Source organism: Chiloscyllium plagiosum, unplaced genomic scaffold (genome assembly GCF_037043375.1).
Source record: "Chiloscyllium plagiosum isolate Xiang-an unplaced genomic scaffold, Cpla_swu_hap1 HiC_scaffold_2, whole genome shotgun sequence".
Lineage (NCBI taxonomy): Eukaryota > Metazoa > Chordata > Chondrichthyes > Orectolobiformes > Hemiscylliidae > Chiloscyllium > Chiloscyllium plagiosum.
Window position 1 is genome coordinate 154431324 of NW_028270140.1, and position 21758 is coordinate 154453081.

The 21758-nt window shown below is 41.1% G+C and overlaps 1 protein-coding gene across 9 annotated transcripts in view; it reads left to right on the forward strand.

Annotated features, from left to right (window-relative positions):
* lifra (LIF receptor subunit alpha a) overlaps nt 1-21758 on the forward strand; it is a 198072-nt gene that overhangs the window by 164640 nt on the left and 11674 nt on the right. For all 9 annotated transcript variants that reach the window (XM_043703114.2, XM_087975105.1, XM_087975062.1 and 6 more), the window contains 8 exons: nt 499-665; nt 1687-1832; nt 4650-4815; nt 6696-6763; nt 10381-10591; nt 13292-13474; nt 15637-15738; nt 20146-20325. In XM_043703114.2, coding sequence (XP_043559049.2) covers nt 499-665; nt 1687-1832; nt 4650-4815; nt 6696-6763; nt 10381-10591; nt 13292-13474; nt 15637-15738; nt 20146-20325 — 1223 coding nt within the window. The remainder of the gene's footprint in view (nt 1-498; nt 666-1686; nt 1833-4649; nt 4816-6695; nt 6764-10380; nt 10592-13291; nt 13475-15636; nt 15739-20145; nt 20326-21758) is intronic.

A 21758-nucleotide genomic window follows, 5' to 3' on the forward strand; every position in this document is an offset into this window, starting at 1 on the left:
AACACTCGTTGTAGCAGAACTGACTGTATAAGTTTTGAGCCCAAGAATGCCAAGGTGCCTGATTCTTCCAGAGTCGCTCCAAGGCTTTACTGGTTAGTTTTGTGTATTATGTGAAGGAATGTTTTTCCAATTAGAGTGGCTGCTTACCTCAAGTAGGTGCAAATGATCACATAACACCGATTCGTATTAGAGCTGTTGGGGGGGCTTCTCTGAAAGGCAAGGCTATTGTTTCTCCTTGGGCAGTCACATCTAAAGCATGTTATCCGGTTATTTATTTATTTGCTGTTTGTAGGATCAGCAGTACAGAGATTGGCTGCCCTAAATTCCTATGAGTGAAAAATCAGCAAAAGCCATCCTTTTATTATGTGTGAAATTACTTTAACTTAATTCCCAGACATGTAATGTGGAAACCATTAGCTGCTAGTAGAAGACACTGTAAAAAAACAAGTGCTATGCAACAGTGATCACACACTGCCTCCAATGTTTCTCATTTATTAGGTCATCAGAGATCACCTTACCATGTGAAGAAGCTTCAAAGATCTACCCGAGTTACTGGTGCAGTTTTCCTATTTCAAATGGCAGTGGTGTATATAATCTTTCAGTATATGGTAAAAATCCATTGGGGGAAGCTCAGTCCCATATAACAGTGGATGTGATCAGTGTGTGTAAGTATATCGCTTATAATAAAGGTTATCCTAAAGCTCCTGCTCTGTCTCTTGTCCTTCAGCTTATTCCAGCAGGTGTTGGTTCGCATACTTTAAATTTGCTTCTGGACAAACCAATTGCCCTCTCATTGTTTCTCACTGCCCACTTTTCATGTATTAGACCGGACATTGTCAACAGGCTATTCACACAGCTTCATACAAGAAGCTTATCATGAGGAGTTTGCACATTGTGCCCATGTCTGCGTGGGTTTCCTCCAGGGGTGTTCTGGTTTCCTCTCACAATCCAAAGCCGTGCAGGTCAGGTGAATTGGCCATGCTCAATTGCCCACAGTGTTAGGTGCATTAGTCAGGGGTAAATATAGGTAAAAACAATGACTGCAGATGCTGGAAACCAGATTCTGGATTAGTGGTGCTGAAAGAGCACAGCAGTTCAGGCAGCATCCAAGGAGCTTCGAAATCGCCGTTTCGGGCAAAAACCCTTCATCAGGATGAAGGGCTTTTGCCCGAAACGTCGATTTCGAAGCTCCTTGGATGCTGCCTGAACTGCTGTGCTCTTCCAGCACCACTAATCCAGAAAGGGGTAAATATAGGGTAGGAGAATGGTCTGAGTGGGTTACTCTTCGGAGGGTCAGTGTGAATTTGTTGGGCCGAAGGGCCTGCTTCCATACTGTAGGGAATCTAATCTTGATTTTATACTTATTCATTTGATAAACAAGATAGAATTTCTGCTCATGTACAACAGTACGCCTGAAAGTATGTGTGCAGCCCAGTATTTTGATGTATAGTGAGCTTTCCATTAAACACCAGTGGTTCCGAAAGATTATTAATTGAATGCAGGCAGACATCTAGCAGTTTTCTGTTTGCCCTGAATAGTGCCACTAATACTGTGATATAAACCTGATGTTCCCAGTGTTCGCAGCTTCTTCAGTTTTTTATTTAGTGCCACGAGCTTTATATTTGTCAGTAAGTTTGAGAACAAAATCTTTGGGGTTAAGTTGATGATTTTTGATCTTTATTTCAGTTCACCCTTATGCCCCTCACCAACTGAGTGAAGAAGCCAAAATATTAAGAAGTATCAATGTATCCTGGTCAGATCCAGTAGATTATACAGGGATCTCACTGCTTTGTGAGATGAACATAAGAGATCATTTGGGGAGCAACATGTCAGTAAGTAATTACATCAAGAATGTGGAATTTTTTAGTCTTGCTTATTTTTCTTTCTGTTGAAGCTGCTAACTTATGAGACTGACTTGCTGACCTGTAAACAACCCAGATTTAACTCGATGAGATAGGTCTTCCAATATTTGTTTTTTTAAAAAAAAAATATTTCTTGCTGTCTTTTTTATTTCTCTATTTTCTAATTTAGTCCCACAATTTTCAATTTTTACTTCGTTATTTGGAGACTGGTTAGCAAGGTTAGATCTCATGGAATACAGGGAGAACTAGCCATTTGGATACAACTGGCTCAAAGGTAGAAGACAGAGGGTGGTGGTGGAGGACTGTTTTTCAGACTGGAGGCCTGTGACCAGTGGAGTGCCACAAGGATCGGTGCTGGGTCCACTACTTTTCTTCATTTATATAAATGATTTGGATCTGAGCATAAGAGGTATAGTTAGTAAATTTGCAGAAAACACCAAAATTGGAGGTGTAGTAGACAGTGAAGAAGGTTATCTCAGATTACAATGGGATCTTGATCAGATGGGCCAATGGACTGAGGAGTGGCAGATGGAGTTTAATTTAGATAAATGCGAGGTGCTGCATTTTGGGAAAGCAAATCTTATCAGGACTTATACACGTATTGGTAAGATTCTTGGGAGTGTTGCTGAACGAAGAGACGTTGGTGTGCAGGTTCATGTCTCCTTGAAAGTGGAGTCGCAGGTAGATAGGGTAGTGAAGAAGGCGTTTGGTACGCTTTCCTTCATTGGTCAGAGTATTGAGTTATAGGAATTGGGAGGTCATGTTGCAGCTGTACAGGACATTGGTTAGGTGTGCAATTCTGGTTTCTTTCCTATCGGAAAGATATTGTGAAACTTGAAAGGGTTCAGAAAAGATTTACAAGGATGTTGCCAGGGTTGGAGGATTTGAGCTGTAGGGAGAGGCTGAACAGGCTGGGGCTGTTTTCCCTGTAGCGTCGGAGGCTGAGGGGTGACCTTATAAAGGTTTATAAAATCATGAGGGGCATGGATAGGATAAATAGACAAAGTATTTTCCCTGGGGTGGGGGAGTCCAGAACTAGAGGGCATAGGTTTAGGGTGAGAGGGGAAAGATATTAAAGAGACCTAAGGGGCAACTTTTTCACAGAAGGTCAGGCAACATTTATGCTGTCCTGCTCCTCTGATGTTGCCTGACCTGTACTTTTCTAGCACCACACTTTTTTCGATTCTGACTCTACAACATCTGCAGTCCTCACTTTCTCCTGACCAAGCAATCATACAACATGGAAACAGACCCTTTAGTCCAACCAGTCCACACTGACCATGTTCTCAAACTAAACTAAACTAAACTAATCCCCCCTTTGGTTTTTTATGCCCCAAGTTCTGGGTTTGACTCTTTACCTTTCTGCCTCTTTACTTTGCTTTCCTCTTTTGAGACTCTTTACTCAAAAAAGCAGATTTTCTTTTTAAACTGTTGGTCATGACTTAGTATCTCCTTCTGCTTCAATATCAGACTTTTCTTTGTAGCATTTTATTACATTAAAAGTAGTATTTTAATTTATTTGTCTAACTTGCTCTTAAAAACAAATTTGCTGTTCAACTGCTCTTCTGGTAGGGAGCTTCACATTGTAGCCTCCTTAGGAAACGAAATGTCTCACCATTTGCAGGCGAGGTCTAGGGGCCATGACTGGAAATATTTTCCAGTCATGGCCCCTAGACCTCGCCTGCAAATGGTGTCATCTTTATGCCTTTCATAATCTTAAAAAATATCTTTGAGGTTACCCTGCAGTCTCCTCCTGAGAGAAGGACCTCTGTTCAGTATGTCATTTAGACCGTCAGTTCCGGTGCATCCTTTGTCAACTGTTTTTTAGTAACTCCGGATTATTTTTACAATATGGAGGCCAAAACCGTAGTCCCAGGTATTGTTGAACCAATTCTATTCCAGTAGGAATGAACGGCTGGGTCTTGTTTGTTCGTTTATTCCTTGTTAATATGTGCCACTACTTTTAGCAATTGCTGTTAACCTGGGTCATTCTGTTGTAAACTGTGTGAAAAGGTATGTGTGGTGGTACAAATGTGGTTGAAGCCAGTTCGGAGTGTGCAACTAAAAGTGTTTTTTATGGAAACATGGTGTAGGGTTTTGGCAGTAGTTGGGAGGCATGGCTGCTGAAAACAGGGAAAGTTTAAGGAGCTTGGTATTTGCTGTATGCCAACCTTACAATTCCTGATATGTCAACTTGGAAATCTGTGGAATTCAGGTCAGAGGCTTGCAAGTGGTGTTCATCACATAAATATTGGTTTCTCTCCCCAGAAGAATTTCCCCTTATTGCACAGATTGGCAGAGCACAGTCTTTTCCTCCCAGTTATAGATACAGGAGTAGTTCAAGCTTACCCAGCCATGCAGTATTCACCTAGTTATGGCTGATAGAACTCTATAACATCTTTATTCACTCCATCTCTATAAACCTGTATGACATGGTAATCAGAAATCTATTGATCTGTATCTTAAACACACTGAAATATATCTACAGCTGTCTGTGCTGGAGAATTCCAAAGGTTCACAACTCTCTGAGGGGACAGAAATTCTCCTCATCTCTAAATGGCATCTCTTTATTTTTAAATTGTATCCCCTGCCTCTAGATTCCTTAGCCAGGGTAAGTATTTTGCCTGCATTTATCGTGTTTATCCCTTTCAGCATTTTGTAAGTTTCAATGAATTTGCCCCTCATTCTTTGAAATTATAGAGATTGCAGACCCAGTTTTCCAGACATGTCTTGTTATTGGTGAGTAATTGACGCCATCTCTAATCTATGAATATTTTTGTATTATAGTATAACTACTCTGTGCTTGGAGGACCAGTGGACGCAAGTCACGTCGTAACATTAGACAATTTAAGACCTAATACGCGATATTCCATTCAGGCTCGCTATTCTGCTCAGCACTTTTGGAAGTGGAGTAAATGGAGCAATTTGCTAAATTTTCTAACTGAGCAAGCTGGTGAGTAACCAAGAGGAGAATAATCTAGTACAAAGACTGTGTTATTCAAGACCAGCTACACTCCACATGCAATAATGGTAATGTTGTGGATGGAGCACTTTGTTTCAGATAACAAACGCTTAGAAGCATACTTCATAGCCTCGATTGTATGTAAAAGAGACTCCCATTGCACCATGTCCATCATATATCCTCAGGACAGGAAAGGCATCAATTAGACACAGAAAAGCTCTGTCAATACTGTCCCATCATACACTCCCAGGATGGGTGTAGCACAGAGTTAGATACAGAGTAAAGCTCCCTCTAAACTGTCTGCATCAGACATCTCCAGGACAGATGCAGCTCTGGATTTAGATAGAGTAAAACGTCCTCTATATTCTCCCCATTAAGCACATCCAGACAGGTACAGCACAGGGTTAGATATTGAATAGAGTTCTCTCTGCATTGTTCCATCAAATGCTCTTGGGGTTGGAAAAAGAAAGAACTAACCTCGTGTATATGATTTGGAATATCATGTGTTAGCAGTGATGTATCCACAGTTGAAATTAATGCAATAAAGCACAAGGGAAATTCTAGAGAAGTTTATATCATCTCAGATGAAATGTGATTTTACACATTAAACACAAATGTGTTTTATAGAACTGTGCCTATACTGCTTTCAGTTTTATCTGTTTTGGTGGTTGGACTGCGCAGCTTGAAGTTTGTATTCTTGCCTGTAAACTTGTGCTCTAAAACTCCAATCTGGGTTAAAACTTAGCAGCAAATTGGCAACAGTACATTCTTGATTCCATAAAATACATTTGAGGTACAATACAGTAACAAGATATTTACATATTGGAAAGTTGACAGATTATGTATTGTTACGACACAGCAGTGAACACTTCTGTTAATTAAACCAAACACCCAGAAAAGCCCATTTTGCTCTTTAATCTGTTAAAGTGAGTGACAGAGAACTCCCCAAATTCCAATATTTCAAGAAAATAACATCAATTTATTTTAACTCTAAAAGTGAATATTAAACAACATCTATTCACAACTCTAAGCCCCCTTTCTCTTAACTGCTTATTATCTGCCTATAACAATATACTGTTCCAGTAAGACACTTATTTAAATTACATCAACTTAACTTCAAAACCACACAGCAGCTGTCATCTTTGATATCTGTCGTCTTCTGGCTAAAGATCTCCCTGGGTCATTGACTTTCTTTTACTGCGAATATGTTTGACATGAAAAGGTACCTATGATAGAGAATGTTTCCTAATTTCTTGGATCTGTGTTGATGGCAGTTGCTCTGTCCGATTTTCAAAATGTCTGCCTTTTTTATATCCCCAACATTGGATTGTCTCATTGGCTTGATGTTAGCAAAACAATAAATTCAAACAATAAATTTAGATTAAAGTATCCTGGGGCATAATTTAAACTCGGAGAAAGTGAGGACTGCAGATGCTGGAGCTCAGAGTCGGGAGTGTAGTGCTGGAAAAGTACAGCAGGTCAGGCAACATCCGAGGAGCAGGAGAATTGACGTTTCAGGCGTAAGCCCTTCCTGATGAAGGGCTTATGCCTGAAACGTCGATGCTGCCTGACCTGCTATGCTTTTCCAGCACTACATTCTCAACACATAATTTAAAATGGTTAAAATTGAATTGCTGTCAAAACACCAACCAACTCAGATATCCATTACACAGCCAAATATTACACATTTTGAATTTTCCAGTATACTCTGAGACTGCCACTTAGTCATATGACACAGGTGCCTGTAAGCTTTCAGTTCAGAACGGCATTCTCACTCTCTTAAAGGTACAGTACATGCCTTCAACTTAACAGTATTTGAAGCTTTTTTTCCGTCCTATGCCCATTTATCTCTCAAATTCCTTTAATTACAGCTCCATCAACTAGCCTGAATGTCTGGAGAAAGATTATGCCAAACAGGACGGTGATGATTTACTGGAAGGTAAGGACTACAAATGGTAATATTAAGAATGAAGTCAAAGTCCTGGCAAAATGTGAAATTTTAGAGAGGATGTTAAAGCCTGAAGGAGGGTGCCGAGTACTAGAGATTAAGTTGTTTCAGTTCCATGGAAAAACTGGAGCATCTGCAATTGATCTCCTTTCAGTTGGCAACAGCAGGTCAGGTAGTATATGTGGAGAGATTTCTCAGGTTGCTGACCTTTCATTGGAATCAATAATGAAGAAAGGTTATTGACCTGAAGTGTTTCTCTCCACAGAGACTGTATTTGCCATACAAGGTGGCCATCTGGCGCATCAATTCCATAACGACTTGCCAGTGAGCATTGTAATTATTCCCGTTCCCTCACTGTGAATCCCTGTATCCCTACAAACATAATTCCTTCAAATTGGCAACAAATTTCTTCTAATATAATTGATCCTTTCTGATATCAGCATTGTGGATAATGAACTCTAGGTCATTACCACTTGCTGCATAAGAAAAGATTCATACTTATAATCTCAGACAATAGTCAACTTGTGGAATTCCTTCTACAGAAAGCTGTGGAGCCAGGTCACTGATTATATTTAAGAAAGAGATTGATAGATTTTTAGGTATTAAAGACGTTAAGGGGAATGGAGATAAAGTGGCAATATGGCATTGAGATAGAGGATCGTCCATGATCACGTAGAATGGCAGCATGAACTCAAAAGTCCGAATGGCCTACTTCTGCCCCTGACTTCTATCTTTCTTTGTGTCTGTTCCCCAAAATCTTAAATCTGTGTCCCAAACTAATGGGAAGAGATTTTCTTTTCTACCTCATCACAACATGTCATTAAAGTTGTACACCCCTATCAGGTCTCCTTTAAAACCCCTTGCCTTCAAGGAAAATAAACCCCAGCTTTTCCAATCTAACTTCGTTCCTAAAATGATTCCCATCCCCAAAACCATTGTGGGAAATCTCCTCTACACCCTCTTATGAACTTTCACCTCCTTCCTAAAGTATGATGAACAGAACTGGATGTAGTGCTCTATTTGTGATTAAACCAGAGCTTTATAAAATGTCAGCATTGCTTCTCTGCTTTTGTATCCAGTTTCTTCATTTAGCATTAGGTCCCACACACTTTGCTAACCGCCCCTGTTACGTCCTGCTATGTCCAAAGATGCATATGTACCTCTAGGTCCCTTTGTTCCTGCACATGCTTTACAATGGCACCATTAAGTGTCTAATGCCTATTCTATTCTGTCTGCCAAAGTGTGTCACTTCACTTTTCTGATTATTTTAATTTCCATCTTCTATTTGTCTGCTCGTTCTGCTAGGCTATCTATGACCTATTGCAATTGATTTGTATCATCCTCATTGTTTGCTGCCACTCCCAAGTTTGGTAACATTGGCAAATTTTGAAATTTTACACCATATTCCAAGATCGAAGTCATTTATATCTAACGGTAACAGCAGTGGCATCAACACTGACAATTGGGGAGCATTACCGTGTGTAATTTTCTAGTCCAAGCAATACCATCTATCATGGCTCATTGCTTTCTGTCCTTAGGCTCATTTTTATCCAGTAGGGCTCTAATTTCCTTTCTGGTAAGTCTCAGTATTTACTAAACGGTTTAGTAAACTGTCTTTTAATTGCTACCTAGTCAAAAACTTCCTTGAAATTCCTATATAGACAACATCCACTGCATTCCCTTCATTGACCTTCTCTGTTGCTTTATTAAAAAATTGAATTTGGTCAGTCAAGCAGTACTTGCCTTATCCAAACCTGTGCTGGCTCGCGTTTGATAACTCAAACTTCTTGAAGTTTCTGTTGAATTTTCTTCTCCCCTGATATGGATTAAAAAATTGCTAGAGTTAAACTAACTGGTCTGTATTTGCTGGTTCTTGTGAATAATGATGCCACATTTATCACCATCAATTCTGATACTTCTCCCATAACCAGCAAAGACTGAAAAAGTAAGGCACACCTTTTCACTGTTGCTACCCTCACTTCTTTTAGTAAACCAAGGTACACATCTTGTGGATTAGGTGATTTGTCCAATCCCATCATAGCCAGCCTTTCCAGTAGCTCTTCACAGTCAATCTTCACACTGTCTATTGTCTCGCTCTCGCTCTCTTTTTATCTGTTTATAGGATATGATGGTGCTGGCTTGGTTAAACCATTCCTAATTGCCTTTGAGAAGTTGGTGGTGAGCCACCACCTTGAACTGCTGCAGTGTTTGTGGTGTAGGGCAAGCCACTGAGCTGTTGGGGAGGAGTTCCAGGTTTATAACCCAGTGACAGTGAAGCAACAGTTTCAAGTTAGAATGGCATGTGCCTTGGAGGAGAACACAGTGGTGATCATGCACCTGCTGTCCTTGTCATTTTAAGTGGTAGAATATTTTTTATTTCAAATTTTCTGTTTTTTGCTGTCATATTAAGACTAAATGGGTTTAATAAAGCTGCTAAACATATCAAGAATTTTGGGACAGTAGATTAGGCAAAACTATTTCCATTAACAGCAAGCTTGATAACCAGAGGAGACAGATGTAAGGTAATTGGTAAAAGAACAGTCAGGGTTGAAATGAACAGTTATGTTTTAATGCAGCACTGCTGTGATCAGGAATGCATTGCCTGAAAGGAGAATGGAAACAGATTCAATAGTAACTTTCTAATAAGAATTGTGTGCTTATTTGGAGAAGAAAAGGTTTTCATAGTCATGGGGAAAGAAAGGATGAGTAAAAATGATAGGTATCTCTTGCAAAGAGGTGGTGACTACGCAGTGAAACAAGTGCCTTCTGTTTGTATTGTATCATTCTATGAATTTCTGCTGTATATCATTCAGAGATTGTTGATTTGAGATTGCAGAAGAAAATGGAGGCTGAGGAATGCTCTCTGTGTTTCAGTTGTTGTGATTTGTTTGTCAGGAATACTGATTCGAGCTCAGTTGAGTGTGCACGTGGAGATTTGGGTATGCAGCTCGGCAAAATAAAAGTTGAGCGAAATGTAGAAAGTGGATGCAGGAGTGGATGAAGTGCTCTATTATTCAACATGATAATCGTGATCCTGAATCTCAATGCAATATACTGACTCTCCTTCCATTTTTCTTGACTTATTTAACCTACAGAAAGTTTATTTATTTAAATATATTCACTGTCTTACCTGGTAGAGAATTTTAGAGGTTCACCAAGCTCTGAGTGAAGAAACTTCTTCTCATCCTAGTCCAACATGCCTTACCCTGGAGACCATCGTCCCTTATTTTGGATCCATTTTGTCAGGGTAAACATGTCCTTGCATCCAGTCTGTCCAGCTGTGTTCAAACTTTATACATTGCAAAGAGATCCAGTTTCATTTTTCTCAACTCCAGTGAACTCAGGCCAGTTGACCCAATCTCCATCCATACAATAAACATGCCTCCCCAGTAGTCAGTCTTGTGAATCTTCACTGCACTCTGTGTATGGCAGTATAAATTTTCCGGTGAGCGTGATGCTGCTGTTGGAATAGGAACAAGGAAGCTATTGATTGAGAGAAACGTTGGATATGAAACTGAGGAATTGACAGCTAAACAGGACTCTCTCTACCCAGGGATCAAAGTAATTTGACTAATAGTAAACTGCTTCAATCTCCCTCTTTCTTTTAGCCACTTTCAGATGCTGAGGCAAATGGTCAAGTTTTATCCTATAATATAACTTGGATGAAGATAGGAAGCAACTTGTCAACCACAGTTGAGAGGTCAACTTCGGGTGTAGCAATAGATCTCGATCAAGCTGCCTATATAATTACAGTAATAGCACAAAATAGTGCTGGGACATCACCGCCTTCTGTGGTTAGGATTCCTGCACACACTAATGGTGGGTACTACAGGGTTACTCCTGGTTACTTTGTTAATCCAACTGTTCCAATTTTGCATTATCAGTAAGATCCCTCACGACTTCTAATAAAATGATCTACCTGGGTCTCAGCTTCTTAATTCTGAAACTTACTAAGAGTGCACTGATAGCCTGTGTCCATATGCTTGTTTTTTATTTTTTTCCTTGCTCTGGGGAAGGCAATTGACAATTGCCCCATTTAACCCATTGACAAGTATGTAGGACCTGACATTTCCTACACGCTTGAGGGATGGTTCGTTAGTTGGCGATTCAGAGTGAGGCCAACAGCACAGGCTCAGTTCCCACACTAGTGAAAGCTACCATGAAAGGTCTCTCTTTCTCAACCTCTTCCCTGCCCGAGGCATGGTGACCCTCCAGAAAACCACCAACAGTCTAATGAGAAAACAGCCCTATGGTCAGGTTGGACTTTCATGACTTTATCTTTTTTTACTTTTAATGATCATTTACTGAGACAAGTCAACAAGTTGTTTATTATAATAAAAATAGAAAATGCTAGAGAAACTCAGCAGGTCTGACAGCATCCATGGAGGAACAGAGCTGAGTTTCTTCAGCATTTTCTGTTTTCATTCCAGATTTCCAGTACCTCTAGCATTTTGCTTTTAAATTGTTTCTTGACAGCTTGGAGAAGGCTTGAAGTATCATTGCAATTATTTGATCTCAAACTCTATTCATTTTGTAATTACCATATATACTCGAGTAATAGTTGATCTCATATAAAGGTCGACCCCTTATTTTTGGGCAAATAACCTGGAATTTTCCATATATCTAGTGTAAAACTTGGCCCTAGTTCTTCACAGATAACAGATCAACGTCGATGAGTCAGTGTGCTGACTGTCAAGTCCTGCTCCAGCATTCCAGTCTGCCGATTGTTCCGCTCTGCTCCCAATCTTCCAGTCTGTTGGCTGTTGAGTTCCGCTCCGGGCTTTCAGAATTACCATAATTTAGAGTCATAGAGATGTACAGCATGGAAACAGACCCGTTGGTCCAACCCATCCATGCCGACCAGATATCCCAACCCAATCTAGTCTCACCTGCCAGCACCCGGCTCATATCCCTCCAAACTCTTCCTATTCATATAACCATTCAAATGCCTCTTAAATGTTGCAATTGTACCAGCCTCCACCACTTCCTCTGGCAGCTCATTCCATACACGTACTACCCTCTGCGTGAAAAAGTTGCCCCTTGGGTCTCTTTTATATCTTTTCCCTCTCACCCTAAACCTGTGCCTCTAGTTCTGGACTCCCCGAACCCAGGGAAAAGACTTTGTCTGTTTATCCTATCCATGCCCCTCATAATTTTGTAAACCTCTATAAGGTCTCCCCTCAGCCTCCAACGCTCCAGGGAAAACAGTCCCAGCCTGTTCAGCCTCTCCCTGTAGCTCGGATCCTCCAATCCTGGCAACATTCTTGTAAATCCTTTCTGAACCCTTCCAAGTTTCACAACATCTTTCCGATAGGAAGGAAACCAGAATTGCACGCAATATTCCAACAGTGGCTTAACCAATGTCCTGTACAGCTGCAATATTACTTCCAACTCCTGTACTCAATACTCTGACCAATAAAGGAAAGCATACCAAACATCATCTTCACTATCCTTGTTTTTCTTTTTTTTTCCTTTTGGAGACCATTTGGGCTTCTGTTAATGATACGGTATGAATTTTGGCAGGCATAAATTTCAGTCCCTCAAAGGTTGTATCCATGTAATTGTCGATCCCATAAATCTATCCTTAAAAAGTGGTTAAAAATGTTTGACTGTGAATTGAGTATATATGGTATGTCCTAGACTAGGAAGCCTGCACTTACCAGTGAATCAAATCCCATCGTTCTAGTTTAAGTATTTGCATTTTATTTTAAAACTGGAAATAAAAGCTGGTGTCAGTAGAAGTGACTATGAAGTTGTTAGACTGCTGTAAAGATCTGAATAGTTTGCTAATGTTCCTTGGGGAAGGAAATGTGCCATCTTTATGCCATCTGACATTGGTATGGTCCCATACTCACTATGATGTGGTTGGATCTTTTCTCTGAAGTGACCTGTAGATTCACTCTCTTATAGAAGACCTGTCAGCACTTACTTCTCAGGTAACTTAGGATGGGTAAGAAATACTGTCCCTGTCAGTAATGATCACTAATATGAATTAGATAAAAGCATTCTGTCTGCTAATTTTGTTTCATTAAACAAAAAAAAACCAAAGAACTAGTTGCTGGAAAAACCTCGCAGGTCAGGCAGCATCTGTGGAGAGAAAGCAGAGTTAACATTTCGCTCCTAATGACCCTTGAGAATGCAGAGTTTTGTTTTGTCACCTGGGATGAGGCTGAAGGCAGTGTCATATTTAGCTTCAAGCTTTAGGTTGCACTTTTTCTCATGGAGCATTTATTTGGATCTTGCCTGTTGGGTGATTGCCGGCCTGTTAAATGGAAGGAAACTGGCCAATTCCTTTTTTCCGATGACTCAATGCCTCAGAAAGACTTCCTACAGCAATTACTCTTCAGAAGTGCTACATCAGTTATAAAAGGTGCTTTTTAAGTTTTTCTTTTTAATCTTGACACTTGCATGTGCAATGACTTCCACAGTATGGGTCAGAACCATACAGCCTCACAGAATCTTTCTTGTTTACTTTCTTTTCCAGGCAACTATTCTCTAAATTTCTTTTTATCTTTCTAGATGAACATTTGGGTGACTTCAAAGCCATTGGTGTTGGGGATGGATTTCATGTGACTTGGCTGAGACACCAAGTTGAGAGCTGTGGCTATACTGTCGAGTGGTGTGAAGTCTTGAGTAACTCTGCGTGTAACATAAGTTGGCAGAAATTTCCTTCAAACGTAACAGGTGCCATAATAAAATCAGGTGAAGCATTTTTAATCAAAAACTGTTTTACTTCAGAATCCTTGGCTGTCCCACTCCTTTCCCTGGATCTTTTTTGTGCTGTGGATCTCTCTTCTGCTTTATGTTGGCCCGCACCATCTGAGCGCTTTGTCTGTTTGGTGGTTGCATAATGGCAAGTGTATAAGAAACGTAGTTTATTATTTACAGTAAAAATATATTCCAATGAGGAAGATGGATTCTTGGAATACAGTTGCTGAATGTAGGCAGTCAACCAATTGCAAGGAACTTTCATAGTTTTGTTTTTTATGTTTGTTAGTGTCATAGAGCTTTTATAGCATGGAAAGGAATATTTGGAGCCATCATGTCTAGCTGGACATCAAATATCCGTCTATTCTAATCCTATTTTCCAGTACTTTGCCTGTAGACCTGTAAGCTATAACATTTCAAATGTTCATCTAAAAGCATAGCAGTTTAGATGTGACACACAACTTAAATGGCTAATGGAGATATATAACTGTGACACTTCGGGGTGGTTCATTGATATTAGAGGGTGAACAGACGGTAGGCATGGAGTATGTTGATGTCATTAAAAATTATACAGGCAGCATCTTTCCTCTCCAGCTGACATGTTAAGGAACTCTTCCCTGGGTCTTCCCTCAATCACTTCTGTTCCATCTTCTGTCAGACTTCCTTCTGACTCTGAGCACTGTTGATATATTCTGTTTCAACTGATGGGGAGCTTTGTCAATTACTATTCTAGCCAATGGACACAGGGCAACTGCTCATGTCAGGATAACCATTCATCTTAACAATTGTTTTCTTTCTGTGTAGGAACAAAACCTTTGATTTCTTAATCGCTGCATTGATTATGGGGTACAAGTAGTGATATGTATTTTGTTGACATCGACACGAGAACATAATGGTTTTTATTGCCATCTTCCTTTTGTTTTTGCTTATTTGAAATTGTTCCTGTTTGAGAGAGGAAATAACTTCTATAGCAACAATTACACAACCTCCCATTATACACAAGAAGCACTTGAGGGGAAACAAATATCAGCTTTAAGGCACCCCAATTACTCTCTCAAACTTGACCCTCTTTCCAGTCCATGACCTTGATGGCAATATGCTAACCTGTGTACCTCTACCCAGCCATTGACCCCTCATACCTCCACACTATCTGATGGCCCTTCACGTTGTCTACATCAATGGAAGCCCCTCCAACTACTGCCATAGATCCTCATGCCCTCCATTTGTAGCTTAGATGCCTCTAATCACCTTATCGTCTAAAGTCATTCATGCCAATCTTTGGTCCTAAATAACCCTGTGGCTCTGGTAACCCATGGAATTAAATATTCCTCTGAATGTCACAGACATTTTAAAACTGAATATTCATTCATAAAACCAATCCAATACCTTCAACTACTAAATTCATGATGAAGGCAAGCATTCCATTCAATGCTTAATCCTGAATACAAGCATTTGTATTCCTATTGCCGCACCATAAACTTTAATGCCACATGGAGCCAATAGACATTCCTCTATAATAGTGAGAGATTGTGGAGTCAGTCATGCAGCATAAATTCTATAACCACTTTTCATCTTGGATTTGCAGAGAGGGAAATTGTAAGCATTGATTCTTTTATTTAAATCAAACACTTCTAAATTTTAAAGGAAAGCAATTTAAACCCTCAAAAGTTTGTGCTTCACAGAGCTCATCCACTTTTTAAAAACATTATTGCATGTATAGTTTTACCTTCACAAAGATATACCTTGTCTCTCCCAGAGGGCACTTTATTTCTCCCAAAAAAGTCTCTGGACCATGTCATCAATCTGAGTTGCAAATCTTCTCAAAAATTGTTAAGTATCTGGATCTATTCAGAAGGGTGCCAGCTTCTACATTAAATGCTTTCTTCACATCTTGGGTGAAAATGATGGCTGCTGGGTTGTGGGCCACTGTCCCCAACAATCTGCCTCCAACACACAATTTTTTTCCTCCCTTCTCCATCTTCTATAATTATCCTTTGGTTTCTCTTCAAAGTGGAGAAAGTCTATCTTGTGCTCCATATCACGTCACATTTGGACTGAGACCACACCAAACAAATTTCAGCAAGCAGCCTTTTAATTTTTTAAGTGTGCAGTTTGTTTCGTATCATTTTGATAATGAGCTCTAATATTTTTCACAGATGACTTTCAAGTTGGAGTACGGTACATGCTTGAGGTTCACGAGTGTAGGGATGATGGAGATTACTTACTGAAAAGGCTGATCGGGTATACACGTGAACTGGGTAAGTGATGTCTGGAAACATGGGATTGAGATGCCACAGCTATCACAGAGACTCGGCTGAAGGATGGACAGGACAGGCAACTCAATGTTTTTGGTTTCAGATGTTATAGGAAGGATAGAAAGAGAGGCAAAAGAGAAGGGGGAATGTGAGATTTTTCATTAAGGAAACCATTACTGCTGTAACTTGAGAAGATATTCCTGAAAACTTGTCCAGTGAAAATGTAGGGTTGAAATTAGAAATAAAAAATAAATGATCACCTTGATGGAATTGTATTACAGACCCCTCATTTGTCGGAGAAAAATGAATAAGAAAGTATGTAGAGAGATCTTGGATATAAAAAACATTGACTGAGACTACCATGGTATTAAAGATTTGGATGTTGTAGAATTTGTTAAAAACTTCCTTTATCAATATGTAAATATTGACCTTGTCTTGGGTAATAAGACAGGGCAAGTGACTGAAGTGATAGTCAGAAAACGCTTTGCGTCTAGTGATTATAATACTATTTGTTTTATAATACTTATGGAAAAGGGTAAGCCTTGTATAAAAATTTAAGGTTTTTAATTGGAGTAAGGAAAATTTTAATGGGATGAGACAAGAACTTTCAAAAGTCGATTGGAGCAGACTATTTGCAGGTAAAAGGATGTCTGATAAGTGGGAGGCTTTCAAAAGTGTGACAAGGAGAGTTAAAAGTCATCATGTTTTAGAGCAAGAGGTAAGACTGGTAGGATTAGAGAACAATGGATAAATAAAGATATTGAGGTTCTAGATTAGAGTTTTGCTGGAAAAGCACAGCAATTCAGGCAGCATTCGAGGAGCAGGAACATCGACATTTCGGGCAAAAGCCCTTCATCAGGAATCCTGATGAAGGGCTTTTGCCCAAAACGTCGATTTTCCTGCTCCTCAGATGCTGCCTGAACTGCTGTGCTTTTCCAGCACCACTCAAATCTAGAATCTACTTTCCAGCATCTGCAGCCCTTGTTTTTACCATATTGAGGTTCCAGTCAAGAGTAAAAAGAATCATGTTAAATGTAAACAGTTGGGTTCGTATGAATTTCTTTAATCGTATGAAGAGTGTAGGAGCATTCTTAAGAGGGAGATCAGAAAGGCAAAGGGACAATATGAGAAAGTCTTGGCAAATAAAGCAAGGATAATCCAAAGAGATTCTCCAAGTACATTAAGAGCAGCAAGAGAAAGAGAGTAATGCCCCTTAAAGAAGTCATTTTTGTGCTGAACCTCAGGAGGTGGGAAATGGGAGGGATATTAAATTAATATTTTGTCAGTTCTTACTGTGAAGAAAGAATTGGAGGCCAGAGAATTCAGGGAAATAAATATTGTTTTGAAAACCGTTCACTTTACAGGAGAGGAAGTGTTGGAGGTTTTAGAAAATATAAATCTCTGGGACCTGATCTAGTGTGTCGCAGGGTGTTGTGGGAAGTTAAGGAGAAAATTGTGGGGCCTCTTGTAGAAATATTTGTATCCTGTATAACTCTGGGTGAGGTGCTGGATGACTGGAGAGTGGCTAATGTGCCTTTGCTTAAGAAGGGATGTAAGGAGAAGCCTGGGATTTAGATCTGAGACTTCGATGGTGGGTAAGTTGTTGGAGGTAATTCTGAAAGATGGGATTTATATGCATTTGGAGAGGTAGGAATGATTAGGGATAGTCAGCACGGTTTGGGCAAGGGATATAGTGTATTAAAAACTTGATTGAGTTTTTTTTGAGGAAGTAACCAAGGGGATTGATGAGGCCAGAGTGGTAGACATTGTTTACTCGACTTTAAAGCCTTTGATAAGGTTCCGCATGGTAGACAAATTAATAAAGTTCGATCACATGGGATACAGGGTGAGCTTGCCAAGTGATACAAAATTGGTTGAAAGTTAAGTGACAGTGGTGGTGGAGGGTTGTTTTTCAGACTGGAGGCCCATAACCAGATGTGTTCCACAGGGATTGATGCTGGGTGCTCTTTTGTTTGTCATTTATTAAAATGATTTGGATGAATATATAGGAGGCATGGTTAGTAAGTTTGTGGATGACACCAAAATTGGTGATATAGTGGGCACCACTATATAAAAAAGGTTATCCAAGACTTTCAAGAGATCTCGATCGATTAGGTCAATAGGCTGAAGAGTGGCAGATGGAGTTTAATTTGGATAGATGTGAACTATTGCATTTTGGTAGGACTTGTACACTACCCTAGGCCCTACTTTTAATTGTATTAGTTTAGAGAGATCTAGGCATTCAGGTATGTAATTCATTGAAGTTTGCATCGTGTATATTCAGGAGAAAGTGAGGACTGCAGATGCTGGAGATCTGAGTCGAGAGTGTGTCGCTGGAAAAGCACAGCAGGTCAGGCAGCATCCGAGGAGCAGGAGGATCAACGTTTTAGGGTATAAGCCTTCATCAGAAATGAGGCTTCTGGGCTGGGTCTGCGAAATAAATGGGAGGGGGGGGTGTGGTTGGGGCAAGGTGGCTGAAAAAGTGATAGGTGGATAAAGGTGAGGGAGAAGGTGATAGGTCAGGAGGGAGTGATGGGCAGATCTGGCGGGTGGTGTTGAGTTGCAGGCTTGGGACTGGGATAATGTGGGTGGAGGGGAAATGAGGAAGCTGTTGAAATCCACATTTATCCAGTGTGGTTGCAGGATCTGAAGGCGAAATATGAGGCATTCTTCCTCCAGGATGTTGGGTAGTAACGCTTTGACAGTTGAGGAGGCCCAGGACCTGCATGTCCTTGATGGAGTGGGAGGGGGAGCTGAAGTGTACAGTCTCATTGGTGGGATTGGTTGGTGCGGGTGGGATTGGTTGGTGCGGGTGACCTAGAGATGTTCTCTGAAATGATCCGCAAGGAGGCGTCCTGTCTCCCCGATGTAGAGGAGACCATACCGGTTGCAATGGATGGAGTAGATGACATTGTTAGAGGTACAGGTAAATTTCTGACTGATGTGGAAGGATCCCTTGGGGCCTTGGAGGGAGGGTAGAGGAGTGGTGTTGGTGCAGATTTTGCAGTTCCTGCGGTGGCAGGGAAAGGTGCCAGGAGTGGGGTGTGGGCTAGTGGGGAGTGTGAAGCTGACGAGGGAATTGCGAAGGGAACATTGATAGGGTAGGGAGGGAAATGTATCTTTGATGGTGGGATCTGTTTGGGTGGAAATGGCGGAGGATGATGCGATGTATGCGGAGGTTGGTGGGGTGGAAGATGAGGACCAGTGGGATTCTGTCCTTGTTGCGTTTGGAAGGGTGGTGTACAAGAGCAGTAGTGTGTGAAGTGGAGGAGATGTGCTGGAGGGCATTGTCTACCATGTGGGAAGGGAAGTTGCAATCATGAAAGAAGGAAGCCATCTGGACTTTGAGGTGGAATTGGTCATGCTGGGAATAGATGCGGCGGAGGAATTGGGAATAAGGGATGGCGTATTTACAGGTCGTCAGGTGGGAGGAGGTGTAGTCTAGGTAGCTGTGGGAGTCGGTGGGCTTGTAGTAGTGGATGCCTTTTAATGTTGAAATTGTACCAGCCTCCACAACTTCCTCTGGCAGCTCATTTCATACACACACCACCCTCCGTGTAACAAATTGACCCTTCGGTTCCTTTTAAATCTTTTCCCTCTCAACTTAAAACTATGCCCTCTAGTTTAGGACTCCCCTACACTGTGTAAGAGACTTAGTTATTCACCCTATCATGCCCCTCATGATTTTATAAACATTTGTAAGTTCATCCCTCAGCCTCCGATGTCCAGGGAAATAAAGGTGTTGTATTGACAGTTGTCTAGTCCTCTGGGTCTTTTCCAGAGTCTGAGGATTCTTGGATGATTGCTGAGAGTGCATCCACTGTCTCTGCAGCTACTTCCTTTAAAGTCCGAGGATGGATGTGCATTTATATCACCATTCACAACATCCACATATCCCTTGATACTTCACAGTCAATTCAAGTTCTTTCAAAGTGTAGTCACTATAGGAAAAAAGAGGAGCTCCTTTTTACAAGGCAAGGTCCCATAAGCACTGGTAGCCGGGAGGTGAGTAGCTTTGGCTTCAAATTGGAAAATAGTTGGGCATTTGCTTTCTTGACTGTCAAGGTTTGAGGCCCGTGAGATAAAAGGGGATGAAATATAATATGATATGGAAAGATATACAAATAACTATGTAACAAACTTTAAACAGAGTCATTACTCTGATGACAGCTAATTTTTTTGAAACCACTCAAGAGAAAATCCTGACACTGCAGTTTTCTGATGGCTTCCTATAAGCCCAAGTTTTTAGTTTAGGGAGGTGCTGTGTATTGGTGCTGGCTTAGTGGGTCAAGGGGTTCCTGTGCTGGGTACTGTTCTTTGTTTTTTGTGTTTTAATACTCTGTGAGGTGTTGTCGATTAAATTGAATTGAAGTCCTGACATGATCTCTGGTCTCTCGTTATGTTCCACAGCCCCAGCCGAAGCTCCAAATCTGGATATTGAGGAAACCACGAGTGATTCAGTACTGATTAAATGGCTTGACATCCCCGTGGACAAACAGCAAGGATTCATTCAGGGCTTCAAGGTTTATTACAGTAAACTATACAACAATTCGGCTTTCAAGCCTGTGGGTGGTCAGAAGCTGAAAACGGGTAAATATGTCAGAGTTGCACTTTTGAAACGTGTCCCTACCAGACTAGGCTTCCATACAGATGCACAGTGATACATTCAACTTTTTAATTCCTGCAAATGTCAAATGATCAAACAGGCTGCAAGAACAGGCCATTCAGCCTTGAGGTTCTGTTATTCATTTAGCTCATAGTAGAACACGTGGCTGCAAGGATGGTGTAGGAGGGAGGGCTTCAGGTATTTGGACAATTGGACTGCATTCTGGGGAAGGTGGGACCTGTACAAGCAGGGTACCAATATCCTGGGGGGTAGGTTTGCTAGCACTCTTCGGAGGGGGGTTAAACTAATTTGGCAGGGGGATGGGATCCGTACTTGTAGTCCAGCAAGCAGGCTAGCTGTTTGTCAGGATGTCCAAGAATGTAGGGAGGCTGTGAAGAAGGTAGCACTGACAGGGAATACTTGCGGACACAGAGATGGGTTCAAGTGCGTATGGATTCAAGTGAGTATCAGAAATAAGGTGGGTGAACTTAAGGCGTGGATCGGTACCTGGGACTACGATGTTGTGGCCATCACGGAAACGTGGATAGAAGAGGGACAGGAATGGTTGTTGGAGGTTCCTGGTTACAGATGTTTCAGTAAGATTAGGGAGGGTGGTAAAAAAGGAGGGGGGGTGGCGTTGCTAATTAGAAATGGTAAAGCGGCTGCAGAAAGGCAGTTCGAGGGGAATCTGCCTTTGGAGGTAGTATGGGCTGAAGTCAGAAATAGGAAAGGTGCAGTCACCTTGTTGGGTGTTTACTATAGGCCCCCCAATAGCAGCAGAGATGTGGAGAAACAGATTGGGAAGCAGATTTTGGAAAGGTGCAGAAGCCACAGGGTCGCAGTCATGGGCGATTTCAACTTCCCAAATATTGATTGGAAGCTCTTTAGATCAAGTAGATTGGATGGGGCGGTGTTAGTGCAGTGTGTCCAGGAAGCTTTTCTAACACAGTATGTAGATTGTCTGACCAGAGGGGAGGCCATATTGGATTTGGTACTCAGTAATGAACCGGGACAAGTGATGGGCTTGTTAGTGGGTGAACATTTTGGTGATGGTGACCACAATTCTGTGACTTTCACCTTGGTTATGGAGAGAGATAGGTGCGTGCAACAGGGTAGGTTTTACAATTGGGGGAAGGGTAATTACGATGCTGTAAGACAGGATCTGAGGAGCATAAGTTGGGAGCATAGGCTGTCAGGGAAGGATGTCGTGGAAATGTGGAACTTTTTCAAGGAACAGATACGACGTGTCCTTGATATGTATGTACCTGTCAGGCAGGAAAGAGATGGTCGTGTGAGGGAACCTTGGTTGACGAGGGAGGTTGAATGTGTTGTAAAGTGGAAGAAGGAGGCTTACATAAGGTTGAGGAAACAGGGTTCAGATAGAGCAGTGGAGGGATACAGGATAGCCAGAAGGGAC